The following is a 13,398-nucleotide window of genomic DNA, read 5'->3' as shown; positions in this document are numbered from 1 at the left end:
TCCTCATAAATGTTTTTCTATGGTAAATACTTAGTTGCCCCTTTTAGAGTAGTAGTTCGTTCATAAATCTTCAACTTGAAAGTTATGATTTAACTGTTATTTTTCCCTGCCTGCAGACAATCCTCGTGATGATCGTTTGCCCTCAGCCTGCTCAGCCATACAGGCCACTTGCATGAATGGCGAATGCATTGACAAGTCTCAGATTTGCGATGGCATACCCCATTGCTCGGATGGTTCGGATGAACACAGCTGCTCCCAAGGCCGTAAATGTCAACCCAATCAGTTTATGTGCCGCAACTCCAAGTGCGTTGATCGTGTCTGGCGCTGTGATGGTGAAAACGATTGCGGTGATAATTCCGATGAGGAAAGTTGTGATCCTGAGCCCAGTGGCGCTCCCTGCCGTTATGATGAATTCCAATGCAGAAGTGGTCATTGTATACCCAAATCCTTCCAGTGTGATGACACCAATGATTGTCGTGATGGCTCTGACGAAATCGGTTGCAGTGAGTATTAAATTTGTTGTTACATTAATGCGGCAACAAAACCTAAAACGTTTTTTTACCATTTCAGTGGCTCCTGATAAGATACGCGATCCTCCACCAACTCAAAACCTAAGACCCGGAGAATCTTTGAATCTGACCTGTGTTGGTGTGGGCACTCCCACTCCCGTTATTGTGTGGCGTCTCAATTGGGGCCATGTTCCCGATAAATGTGTCTCCAAGAGCTACAGCGGTACTGGCACTCTCTTCTGTCCTGACATGCAGTTTGCCGATAGCGGTGCCTATTCCTGTGAAATCATCAATTCCAAGGGCAGCAAATTCACCAGCGATACCATAGTTTCAGTTGATGGCCCCGGCGGTCCTGGCATCTGCCCCTCGGGTAGTTTCAATTCGGCCGCTCGCCGTCCCGAAGATTGCCTCAGCTGCTTCTGCTTTGGCATTACCAAGTCCTGCAAATCCAGCAATCTATTCATCAGCACCATTCAACCACCCATTACCTCACATCGTGTGGTCAATGTTGAGATAAGTCCCTACAACGATATTGTCATCAATGAGGCTCCCGTCAGCGGCATTATGAATCTTAGACATGGTGTTCAGTTCCGTGCCTCTGATGTTCATTTTGGCGGCCGCACCTCTCCCTACTTGGCTTTGCCCCAGGACTTTATGGGCAATCAATTGAAATCGTATGGCAACCCTCTTAAATATGATGTGCGTTTCGATGCCACTGGAAGCCCCACACGCAAGCCTGATGTCATCATAACGGGCAATGGCTTTACTTTAACCTATCGCTCTCGCAATGCTCCTCAGCCCAACACTGTTAACCACATGGAAATTCCCTTCACTCCTGGCAGTTGGATGCAACCCGATGGACGTACGGCTACCCGTGAGGAGATCATGAGGATTTTGTCCAATGTTGACAATGTTTTGGTGCGCTTGAGCTACGTTGAGGCCACCGAAAGAGAAGTCGAGGTGACCAACATTATGATGAGCTCGGCAGGACCGCACGATCAAGGTCTGGGACCAGCCAGCTTGGCTGAGAAGTGCTCTTGCCCCGTTGGTTACACCGGTGATTCTTGCGAATCCTGCGCCCCTGGCTATGTGCGCCAACCCGGCGGAGCCTGGTTGGGTCGTTGCGTGCCATTCGTCGAAGAACGCTGCCCACCCGGCAGCTATGGTGAGCCACGCCGTGGCATTCCTTGCCGCGAGTGTCCTTGCCCTCAAACCGGTTCCAATAACTTTGCTTCGGGTTGTTCCTTGGGCCCCGATAACGAGGTCACTTGCAACTGCAATGAAGGCTACACTGGACGCCGTTGTGAAAGCTGTGCTCCCGGCTACGAAGGCAACCCCTTGGCTCCCGGTGGTCGCTGCTACCCTGCCCCCGATGACAACTGCAACAGCGAAGGCACCTACTCCGTGCTGCCCAACAACACTTGCGAATGCAAATCTTTGGTTAGTGGACCTCGTTGCGATACCTGCATGCCAGGTTCCTATCATTTGAACTCGTTCACCTACACCGGCTGTATTGAATGCTTCTGCAGTGGATTACCCGTCAACTGCGGCAGCAGTACCTGGAATCGCGACCAAATTACCTCCACCTTTGGACGTTCCAGAGCTCCACATGGTTTTAGCCTTATACGACACTACGACACTGATGTACCCTTGCCTGTGGAATTCACCTTAACCGACTCTTCGTTGACCTTCAGTGAATTGCCCTCGTCGGAACCATTGTACTGGAGCTTGCCAGCACCTTTCTTGGGCAACCAGATAACGGCATATGGTGGCAAACTGAGCTACAACGTCAGCTACAGTCCCATGCCAGGCGGTTCAATGTCTCGCAGTACCACCCCCGATGTAGTCATAAAGTCTGGCGAAGATTTGACCATCATCCATTACCGCAGAGGCGGCTTCAGTCCCAGTGAACCCAACTCGTATGCCATACCCATCATCGAAAGTGCTTGGCAGCGTTCGGATGGCCAAACCGTTAACAGGCAACACTTGTTGATGGCCTTGTCCAAGATCGATGCCATCTACATTAAGGCCACCTACACCACCAGTACCAAGGATGGAACTTTGACCTATGTCTCCTTGGACATTGCTAACCCCAGCAGCACTAGTGGTATTCGTGCCTCGGAAGTGGAGGAATGCCGCTGTCCCCTGGGCTATGTAGGACCCTCTTGTGAACGCTGTGCTCCTGGCTACAAACGCTCCGAAGGTGGCCTCTATTTGGGCTTGTGCGAACCCTGCGAGTGCAATGGCCACTCCGAACAATGCGACAGTGAGACCGGAACTTGCCTTAATTGTGCCGACAATACCGAGGGAGATATGTGCGAACGTTGTGCTGATGGATTTAGAGGAGATGCCTCAGCTGGCACCCCATACGATTGCCAGCCCGATGATCCCTATGCTCCACGTCCTCCCCCGCCACCTCGTCCTACACCTGAAGCCGGAAATGCAACTCGTAACTGTTATCACTGTAACGAAGCCGGCACCGTCTCTTGCGTTGGTGACTATTGTCAGTGCAAACCCAATGTACAGGGACGCCGTTGTGATCAATGTCGTTCAGGCACCTATGGTTTGTCCAAAAATAATCCCGATGGCTGCGAAGAATGTTTCTGCTCGCACAAATCCACAACATGTCGTTCAGCTTCTCTCTATCGTCAGTTGATTCCAGTCGACTTCATCAGCAACCAACCGCTGTACACCGACGAGGAAGGTTTGGTGGCCGATACCGAGAATTTGAGCTTTGACTTGGAAGCAAATGAATACACCTACTCCTACACTTCGTACACTCCCAAATACTGGAGCCTAAGGGGTTCAGTGCTTGGCAATCAATTGTACTCGTATGGCGGCACTCTATCCTACCAATTGCGAGTTGACTCCTATGGACACTATGAGCCTGGCAATGATGTCATTTTGATTGGCAATGGCATGAAACTGATATGGTCACGTCCCACTTCGGAACAAGACAATGAGGACTACAGCATACGTTTGCATGAGGATGAGAACTGGCAGACCATGCAGCGCGGTGTAATGGAGCGAGCCTCACGTTTGGACTTTATGAATGTTCTATCCAATTTGGAACATATTTTGATTAGAGCCACACCAAAGATACCCACCACTCGTTCCTCGATTAGCGATGTCATCTTGGAGAGCGCCGTCGAAACACCAAAGCCAGGTGCCACCCAGGCCATTGATATCGAATTGTGTACCTGTCCCCCAGGCTATGCGGGCTCATCATGTGAAAGCTGTGCTGCCATGCACTATCGCGACAACTATGGTAATTGTGTGGCCTGTCCCTGCCAAGAGGATACCACCAGCTCATGCAGTCTAGATGAACGTGGCTATGTGAAATGTCAATGTATGTCAGGCTATACTGGAGATCGTTGTCAAAATCTGGGTAAGTTTTGGTGGCATAATGAAAGTTTGAACCAAATATACACACACATATACATACATACGTCTATCTGGCATGAATGATTCATTAAAAAGAAAATCCTTTATTTCATTAAAAGTTGAAAAATTCCAAATACCTTTTAGACAATTCTATCAATCAGTGAAAGAGATTTTTTTTAAAACTAAATGCAAAAGATTAAGGAAAAGGATTAGCTCCACCAAGCCTATAAAGGATTTTTCTGTTCTGTTGTACAGAACAAACGAACACCTCAATGGTACATGTTTTCAAGTCCGCCTATGACGCTTAACCCTAGGCTAGAATTCTAGCCAGAAAACCAGAAGAAACTTTTCAAAAAGGAACCCTATTCCCATTGAGCCAAAACTTGAATCGACAGTACTTATTGACATGAGACAAATATTTGCATTTTTAGAAGAAAGTAACTATTAGTCCAAACCTGAACACTATCCCAAGTCCCAAGAACAAATAACAGGATCTTTAATTTTGGTAAGGGGCTAAACTTTTGTATGCCCAACATCCGCAAGGGGAGGGAATTTTGTAAATTTTTGTCAAAATTTAGGAAATTCGAAAGATTTTGGAAGTATTTTTCGTATAGAAATCGGATGTTCCATCCGGAACTTCGTAAAGATTTTTGATTGATTTCGGAAGTAATTTCGTATAGAAATCGGATGATCCTTCCGAAACATTGTAAAGATTTCTGAACAATTTCGGAAGTTTTTTTTATATTACAATCGGACATACCTTCGGAAAATTTGTAAAGAATTTATAACGATTTCGGAAATAATTTCGTGTTGAAAGCGGACGTACCTTCCGAAAATTCTTACAGATTTCTGAAGTAATTTCGTATTGAAATCGGATGTACCTTCTGAAACTTTGTACAGAGATCAATCAACAAACTGAATTGATTTTTTCATTGACACGCATAATGGTAAACAGAGAAAGATATGTAACCGTTGCACAGAGAAAAATATCCGTATCTCGGAATAGGTACTACGTATTACGTACAACTTTTCAAGTCTTTCAGGAATAGGCTCAAAATGGACTCCAAAGATCCAACAGCTGCGTTCATGATATGGGTCCGTAGCATGTTGTCCGGTCGTCCAATAGGTCTGGGTGTCTTGGCACCTGTAGTCGAGAGTAATGCTTCAAGCTTTGGCGTTACTACAGAAGAAGGCCGACTATCTGGATCCCCATCTGGCCACTATTTTTACAGCGTGCCTAGGACTTTGCATATATTCCGAAAGTCTGGTTGGAGGCACGCCCCAGGGGCCATTTTATCGCCACTCCTATGGTTAACCACCGTAAATGACCTCTTAAGGATGCAAACTGGGGAGGGATTTGACCTGGCTTCTACGAAGACAGTGGTAAGGATCCCAACCAGCTAGGGGTATGTCCATAGCGGCATGAGGCGGAATATTATCCGCACCCTTTTTCAAAATAACCTACCTAATGAAGACACAACAACAAAATCTATCTTTTCTTCTTCCCGTCTCTAAAACTGCATTTTTCCAATGAAGACACAACAACAAAATCTATCTTTTCTTCTTCCCGTCTCTAAAACTGCATTTTTCCAGCAGAAAAATCAAAAACAATAACAACAAAATCATCAAAAACTTCGTTTAAAATTCATTCCGAACAGTCGGAAGAAAAATTAAAAAAGAAACATTTGACAAGACGTCCAGACATCGTTTAGAATTCTTTCAGAACTGTCGGAACAAAAATTCCTTCAGACAGACAGTGCACAAATCGGTCAGAATGCCTTCCGAACTGTCGGAAGAAAAATTAAAAAAAAAAAACATTCGACAAGACGATGTCGGAAATCTGACGAAAAATTCCTTCAGAGAAACGCAGAAATCGTTCAGAATTCCTTCCGAACTGTCGGAAGAAAAATTCAAAAAAAAAAATCCATACGTTAATACGGTCAGAAATCGTTCAGAATTCTTTCAGGACTGTCAGAAGAAAAAATTAAAAAAAAACATATGAAAAAATGGTCAGAAATCGTTCAGAATTCCTTGCAAAAAATCGGAACAATAATTCCTTCAGACAAACAGTCCAGAAATCTTCAAAATTCCTTCCGGAAGAAGAAAAATTCAGAAAAACCACATACGAAAAGACGGTCAGAATTCCTTTCGAACTGTCGGAACAAAAATTCAAAAAAAAAAACCCCATACAAAAAGACGGTCAGAAAACCTTCAGAATTCATTCAGAACGAATTCGGCAAGATCTCGTCGGAAGATTTTGTTCAGATTTGTCTGACATCAGACATTTGGTTTGATGGGAAGATATGGCAAATACTGAAAAATACGCTTCGCTAAAATTATTTTCCCATTTAAATGGATTTTTGTTAATGTTTTATGGAATATGATTTTTAAATTTTTATACGCCCCCTTAGGAGGTGTTTGCCCACTTAAGAGTAAAAAGAGTCTCATTGTAGGAAGTGATGCTAATGCACATCACCAGATATAAGGAAGTTCGGATGTCAGCGAAAGGGGTAAGCTGCTTGTCGAATATATTATATGTTGACATCTGTCGAGGCCACCGTAGCGCAATGATTAGCATGTCCGCCTATGACGCTAAAAGCCTGGGTTGGATTCCTGGCGAGACCATGAGAAAAAAATTTCAGCGTTGGTTTCCCCCTCCTAATGCTGGCAACATTTGTGAGGTACTATGCTATGTAAAACTTCTCCAAAGAGGTGTCACATTGCGGCACACCGTTTAGACTCGGCTATAAAAAGGAGGCCCCTTATCATTGAGCTTTAACTTGAATCGGACTACACTCATTGATATGTGAGAAGTTTGCCCCTGGTCCCTAGTGAAATGTTCATGGGCAAAATTTGCATTTTTTTTTTTGCCATCTTTCGATTTGTAATAAAGGAGATAAACCGACCTTTGTAACCAGGAACAGGCAGAAGGTACTTTTAATTTCCTTTGTATCGGAAGATATAAGCACAAGAATATGCGACTGGGAAGTGTTGGATGACCACCTCTTCTCTGATCATCGTTATATTAGTTTCAGCCTTGAAGAAAAAGCTGCAGAAGTGGTCCCTCGGCTATGGAAGAAAGGCGGATTGGGATAAATTTCGGAACATGCGTCTATGCCTTCTAGACCAGAAAAGGAGAGGAAACTACGGAGGATATAGATATAGTGGTCAAGCGGATCAAGAAGGCCCTGAATGACTCGCTTGTGTCAGCATGTCCAAGTGCCAAGCTAAGGGGCAAACAGCGACCGCCATGGGGGACCCCAGAGCTGGTTGGTCTAAGGAAGGACTGCAGAAAACTCTTCAACAGAGCAAAAGCCGCAAGAGCAGCTAAGGGGCAAACAGCGACCGCCATGGTGGACCCCAGAGCTGGTTGGTCTAAGGAAGGACTGCAGAAAACTCTTCAACAGAGCAAAAGCCGCAAAAGCAAGGCTGGTCCTTCTAGTGTTTAATAAAGATTTTTTTCTTGATCGGAAATTTTTTGAAATGAATCCGGGCCATAGAAGCAAGACAAGGTAATCATCATTCTACTGAAGACTCAAATCTTTAAAGTTAGTACAACAAGTTGTTCAGTTTACCGTAATTAGTTTCAGCCTTGGAGAAATTACTACAGAAGTGATTCCTAGGCTATACAGAAGAAAGGCGAATTGGGATAAATTTCGGCACAAATTCTGCACGTCTATGCGTTCTAGACCAGAAAAGGAATTGGAAACTGCGGAAGATATATACATAATAGTGAAGGGAATTGCGAAGGCCCTGAAGAACTCGCTTGTGTCAGCAAGTCTTAGTGCCAAGCCAAGGGGCAAATAGCGACCGCCATAGGGGACCCCAGAGCTGGTTGGTCTAGAGAAGGACTGCAAAAAATCCTTCAACAGGGTAAAATTTTTTTTCTTGACTGGAAAGTTTTTGAAATGAAACTGAAAGTTGTTCAGTTTATCGCAATAATAAGTACTTGTGCCAAATTTGTAATCGATAGACTTTTTACAGAAGGATGGCAAAAAAGGTGACCAGACAGACTCTCATAGGCACATCAAAGTTAGGAATACCCTTCCTATGGTGGAGGCTATAGTTTACCTATAGCCAGTAGCAGGAAACTTAAGACCAATAAGGATATTTTAAACAGATCTCAAACTATCTACACGTTTCACCGCCAATATCAAATGCCAGCTCTGAAGGGGGGAACTTGTAACAATATTATGTGCACCTATATTATTTACACCAAAACCATACACACACACACATCACCATACTTTTTTTACGCCTTAGATTTAATCACCTACATGCATACATATAAACTTAACACTCCATTACTTCCATGCATATTTTTAACCATGTACAATATATATACTATTCCATACATCCCTACAAAATGATCAATAAAACAAAAAACCTCAAACAAAAAAAAAAAAAAAACTATACAACAGCGATTAAGATTAATGAAGAACCACCCGAAATGATATGCGATCTACCCAAAGGATTCTGTTGTAGTGGCTATCAGTTTCACATAGAGCCCAATCAGACCATCTCACCCAATGAGACCCTCTCGATATACAGAGGCAATGAGTACGTAGGAAACATAACGAAAATGCGTTATGGCTGCAAAGGTTCGCAAACATTTTAACATTCCTCTCCTAATCATAATTCTTCTTAGTTAGTTTAGCTCAAAAACCAATGTTTAACCTCTTGAAATGGGCTAGTTTAATTGTTTAGCTAGAAAAAAAAAAACAAAAACCGAAAAAAAGGATTTCTACTTCAAAACTTTGTTGTGTTTTTGTAAATTGGTAGTGTATTTCTTTTTTCATTACCCAAAATCGGAGTAGTAGCAGTAATTTGTTTTCTACATATACTCGTACTACATATATGCAACATACATAAAACCGTACCAAAAAAAAACAAACATACACACAATACATACATATGTCTATGATCTACTGTAATTGGAAATCCTAATGTTCTTAAATGTCTGTCCTATTGAAGAATATTAAAAAAAAAAACAACAACAACCAAAAGAGAAAGTAAGCTACATTTTCAATAAACCTTAACTTACTTGTGTCTACACCTGCTCATACATACTTATACTACTACAAACTGAATGTGGCCAACCAACACTTGAAACTTGATATTTCCTTAAACGATTTTGTAAAATATACACATATAAGTATGTTGACCAACTTCAAACACTTTTTCTCTCTGTGTGTCCTTAGCATTAAAACCAAATAAATGACTGTATAAATATTACATAATGTGGGTTTAAAAACAAATAAAAACCGCAAAACCAAACTTAGTTTAACCCTTGAGCTTTATGTTTTATGTTAAAATGTTGTTAAAAACCAAAACAACTTTAAATGTATAGCTATAGCAGAACAACAAAATAATTAACCTAAACAAAATGGGTCTATACTTTTTTCTGTAAAAAAAAAAAACTTCAAACTGAACTTGCAAATATTTTTTTATAGAAGTTTGAAAGAAAAAACAAATCTACTAACTAACCCAAAATCCCTGACATGAATCCAAAATGTTTTATGTAAAAATAAATTTTTTGGCAAAAATTCAAAACCAACACTACGTAGTATTTGTTGTAGTTAGTTTTCCAAACCAACAAACTCCAAGCAACTGAAAAAAACTCATCAAAATCCAAAAATATGCATATAAATATTATATCATCATACAACTCATTGTCACTAACCTTAGAACTCTAGCATCACTGACAACCCTGTTAAAATAATAATAAACTGTATTTTCTTATATTTCCTTCGAAAAAATCAACAACAACAACAACAAACAATCTATTCTACAGACTATGGAACTGATCTTACTCCAGAACCTCCCAGACCCGATACTGGCGATTTGGAATTCAAAACTCAAATAAGAGTCTCTATTGCACCACCACTCATTACCATTATTCCCGTGGGTGGTTCTCTAACACTCTCATGTACCGGTTACTTGGTGTACAATGGCGTAAGTATTTGTCTTTTTTTTTTCTTAAATTTTTTACATAAAAGTAGCGAAAATATTTTAAAATAAGTAGGACTCAATCTTCTATAGCCTCTATCATAGCAAAAGTCTTGGTGCGAAATTTCAGCCAAACCGAATAATTAATTCAAGGAGTAAAATCAAAATCGGTTTATAAGAGAGCTATATTAGTAGACTACAGAATAGACTTAGGATAACTGCAAGGGGCTATTTGAGAAATCACTGTCGAAAACGGATTTGTAGTTAACAACGATAGGGTAAGAGTCGACCTGTTCTTCTAGGGTTTTTCCAGGGGTTGGCGCAGTGTGAATATCTGGTCAATGGTGGATTTACCAGTTCTAAAGCTGTATTGGTCTGAACTGTATTTTACGGGGTAATTCGCAAGAAAATCTAATTTATAATGTAGTCTTTTTTTGATGCTTGGGCTCGTGGACCCCCGTGAGGGCCAAAAACCACTTCTTGGGGAGAAGTAGTCCAACCTATGCAATATGAGTATCAAATGAAAGGTAGAAGAAGATTACAAATGTGCAAACAAAGGCCCAAAACGTTGACCCGGGAAGGACCTACGGGGTCTTGAGAATTTGGAACCCTCTTAAACTCAGAGAATATGAGTATCAAATTAAAGGTATGGACGTGTATGCAATAAATTATGCTTTAGAAGGACTCTTAATTAAAACAAATATACCCAAAAAGTAATTGCGGGTTTTTTAAAAGAAAGTAAATGCATTTTTAATAAAACTTAGAATGAACTTTAATCAAATAAACTTTTTTACACTTTTTTTTCTAAAGCAAGCTAAAAGTTAGAGCTGATAACTGACAGAAGAAAGAATGCAATTACAGAGCCACAAGCTGTGAAAAAATTTGTCAACGCCGACTATATGAAAAATCCGCAATTACTTTTTGGGCAACCCAATACATATTAGCAAAAAAATTAAAAATCGCGCTTTTTTTTCAAAAAACTTTGGGCAGCAAATATAGTTTTATTTTAAATATTTTTATCTATTTCCCACTGTTAGGTATAAGGAGAAAATTTCAAACCAGGCCGAAGGCCGGCAAATTTTTCCAACTTTGGAAGGCACAATTTTTCCAACTTTGGAAGGCAAATAGAGTTGTATTTAAAAAAACAATAACAATTTCGTAACAACAATTTTCCTAATAGGGGTTAAAATTCTCAAGACCCCATAGGTCTTTCCTGGTAAAAATTTTGAACATTTGATTGCTTATTCGTAATCTACTAATCAATACCTTTCATTTGATATCAATATTGCCTAGGTTGGACTACTTGCCCCCAAGGGGGGGTTTTGGCCCCTAGGGGTGTCCACGGGCCCGAGTCCCAAAGCCGGACATCATATTCGGGTTCCTGCGGTTATTAGGGGTTATGCAAAAAAACTACCTCATAAAATACAGTTTTGCCGGCGGGTAAACCATCAGCTCCTGCTGCCTTGTTGTTTTTCAGTCGGGTCACTGCTACTGAGGTAAACACTCACAGAAATACCAAATACCTAACTAGGATGTAAACATTCTATACCATCATCAGGGACAGGTTCTGCGGTATACTCTTCGCTGCCATCCACGGACTCTAGCAGCTGGGTAAAATATTCTTTCCATATGGGATAAGAATTGCGCCTTCTAGAGGCTTAAGAACTATAATCGGCAGATCAGTCTAATTGGAAGCTATATAAGGTTGGGGATCGATTTGGGACATAACTGATTTTTATCATCATGCTAAATTTCAGCCAAAATCGATAAGAATTGCGCCCTATAAAGGCTTAAGAAATATAATCGGCAGATCGGTTTACCACGGAGAGGAAAACCACCGCTGACAAATGTTTCTAATGTTCTTGTAAGGACTTGAAACAAGGCAAAGGCGGACATGGTAACCACCGCCCAAAAGTGAGTTTGGTGTCCCTATAAAATTGATGGCTTTGCAGGATGATGCTTGCTGATACACGTTTCTTAGTTCGAACCTCTCCGAAACGTTTAAGTTATAGACCAATTAAGACCATACTTGGCATGGAAGTTGGAGGCCATAGCGGAAGTTATTGCTTTAAATTAGATAACAAATATACCCTGTGGGGACTCAAGAAGTATAATCGGGTCGGTTTACATCAGAGCTATATTAAGCCAAGCGGTGATTTCGGCCATTCAAGGCATGGCTATTATATGTCATAGCAGAAGTTATTGTGCAAAACTTCGCCCAAATCGGACAAGAAGTATTAACGGAAAATGGGTATAAGAGGGAGCTATAACAAATAATGTACCGATTTGGACCGCGACGATAGCATAGTTACACGTATCAAAATACAACGGTCATGTTGTCAGAATGGTTGGAAAAGCTCCAGCAAAGAAGTTTTTTGAAGGCAAACACCAAAGGCCCGATGGAAAAACCAAGTTATGGGAGACACCCCGAAATTTGGTGTCAGAGATCATAAGATGAGCGCAGAAGATCGAGGCGTAACTCTATTTTGCATTCGGCTAGTGGAACAAATATTCTGTAGCCAATTTAAGTAAAGTAAGCAAAAGTCATTGTGCTTGTTTTCAGCCAAATCGGATAAGAATTGCCCCCTCTATGGGCTCAAGAAGCATATTCGGGAAAACAATTTAACAATTTCTATATCAAATTATGGACCGCTTTAGACCATACGTAGTATGGATATTTGATGTAATAGCGTGGCTTCCACAGCCGGACAGGCAGAGGGACGACAGGCAGGAAAAACAAGTTAAAACGCATTGAGTTTGGCCGGGCCGAGCTTTGCATACCTACCACCTGTTATATACATATTAACTTCATTACATCAAGTCCGGTAAAAATTCACCATTTATGAAATTTAGCATCTATATCGAAATATCGATCTGGACCAAACTCGCCAGGGACTTAGAGAGTTCTAACACACAATATGGTAATACAGCTCATTGTACCCGAACTTCAACGAAATTGGGTAATAAATGCGCATATTATGACATCTGGACTTAAATCTGGAGATCACTATATATCACAGCTACTATATCCAATTAAAAACCGATCAGAACTACATCGGGCTCCCCAGGAGCGAGGTCTGAACAATTAATTGTGCCAAATCAACGAAAACCGGTAATAGATGCGCTATATTTAAATATAGACCGATCTGAACCATATTCGGTACTAACGTCTATGTCGAACACAACATTTTGTTCCAAATTTCAGTGAAATCGGGTAATAAATGCGCTATTTATGACACCTAGACTTAAATCGGAAGATCGATATATATGACAGTAACATCCAAATATAGTCCAATCTGGACCATATAGCGTCCAGATGTCGAGGAGCCTAATACAGCTCAATTTACCATTTTTCAGCGAAATCCGGTAATAAACTCGCATTTTATGGTATATCCGATATAACCCATTTTCGAACTTAACCATCCAAATATGGGGTCCTGCTGCAAGTCACTGTGTCAAATTTCAGCGAAGTCGGGTAATAAATTTGGGTCCAAGGCATGAAATCGGGGGATCGATATGTATGACAGCTATATCCAAATTAAAACCGATGATTATA

General features: G+C 41.2%; 1 protein-coding gene across 7 annotated transcripts in view; it reads left to right on the top strand.

Moving 5' to 3' along the window:
- The window catches only part of LOC106081403 (basement membrane-specific heparan sulfate proteoglycan core protein), a 304,578-nt gene that overhangs the window by 259,315 nt on the left and 31,865 nt on the right, over positions 1 to 13,398 (top strand). For all 7 annotated transcript variants that reach the window (XM_059366577.1, XM_059366576.1, XM_059366574.1 and 4 more), the window contains 3 exons: positions 117 to 503; positions 571 to 3,897; positions 9,688 to 9,848. In XM_059366577.1, the coding sequence (XP_059222560.1) occupies positions 117 to 503; positions 571 to 3,897; positions 9,688 to 9,848 (3,875 nt within the window). The remainder of the gene's footprint in view (positions 1 to 116; positions 504 to 570; positions 3,898 to 9,687; positions 9,849 to 13,398) is intronic.

This window comes from Stomoxys calcitrans, chromosome 4 (assembly GCF_963082655.1).
Source record: "Stomoxys calcitrans chromosome 4, idStoCalc2.1, whole genome shotgun sequence".
Taxonomy (NCBI): Eukaryota; Metazoa; Arthropoda; class Insecta; order Diptera; family Muscidae; genus Stomoxys; species Stomoxys calcitrans.
This window is presented reverse-complemented; position numbering and strand designations above follow the sequence as displayed.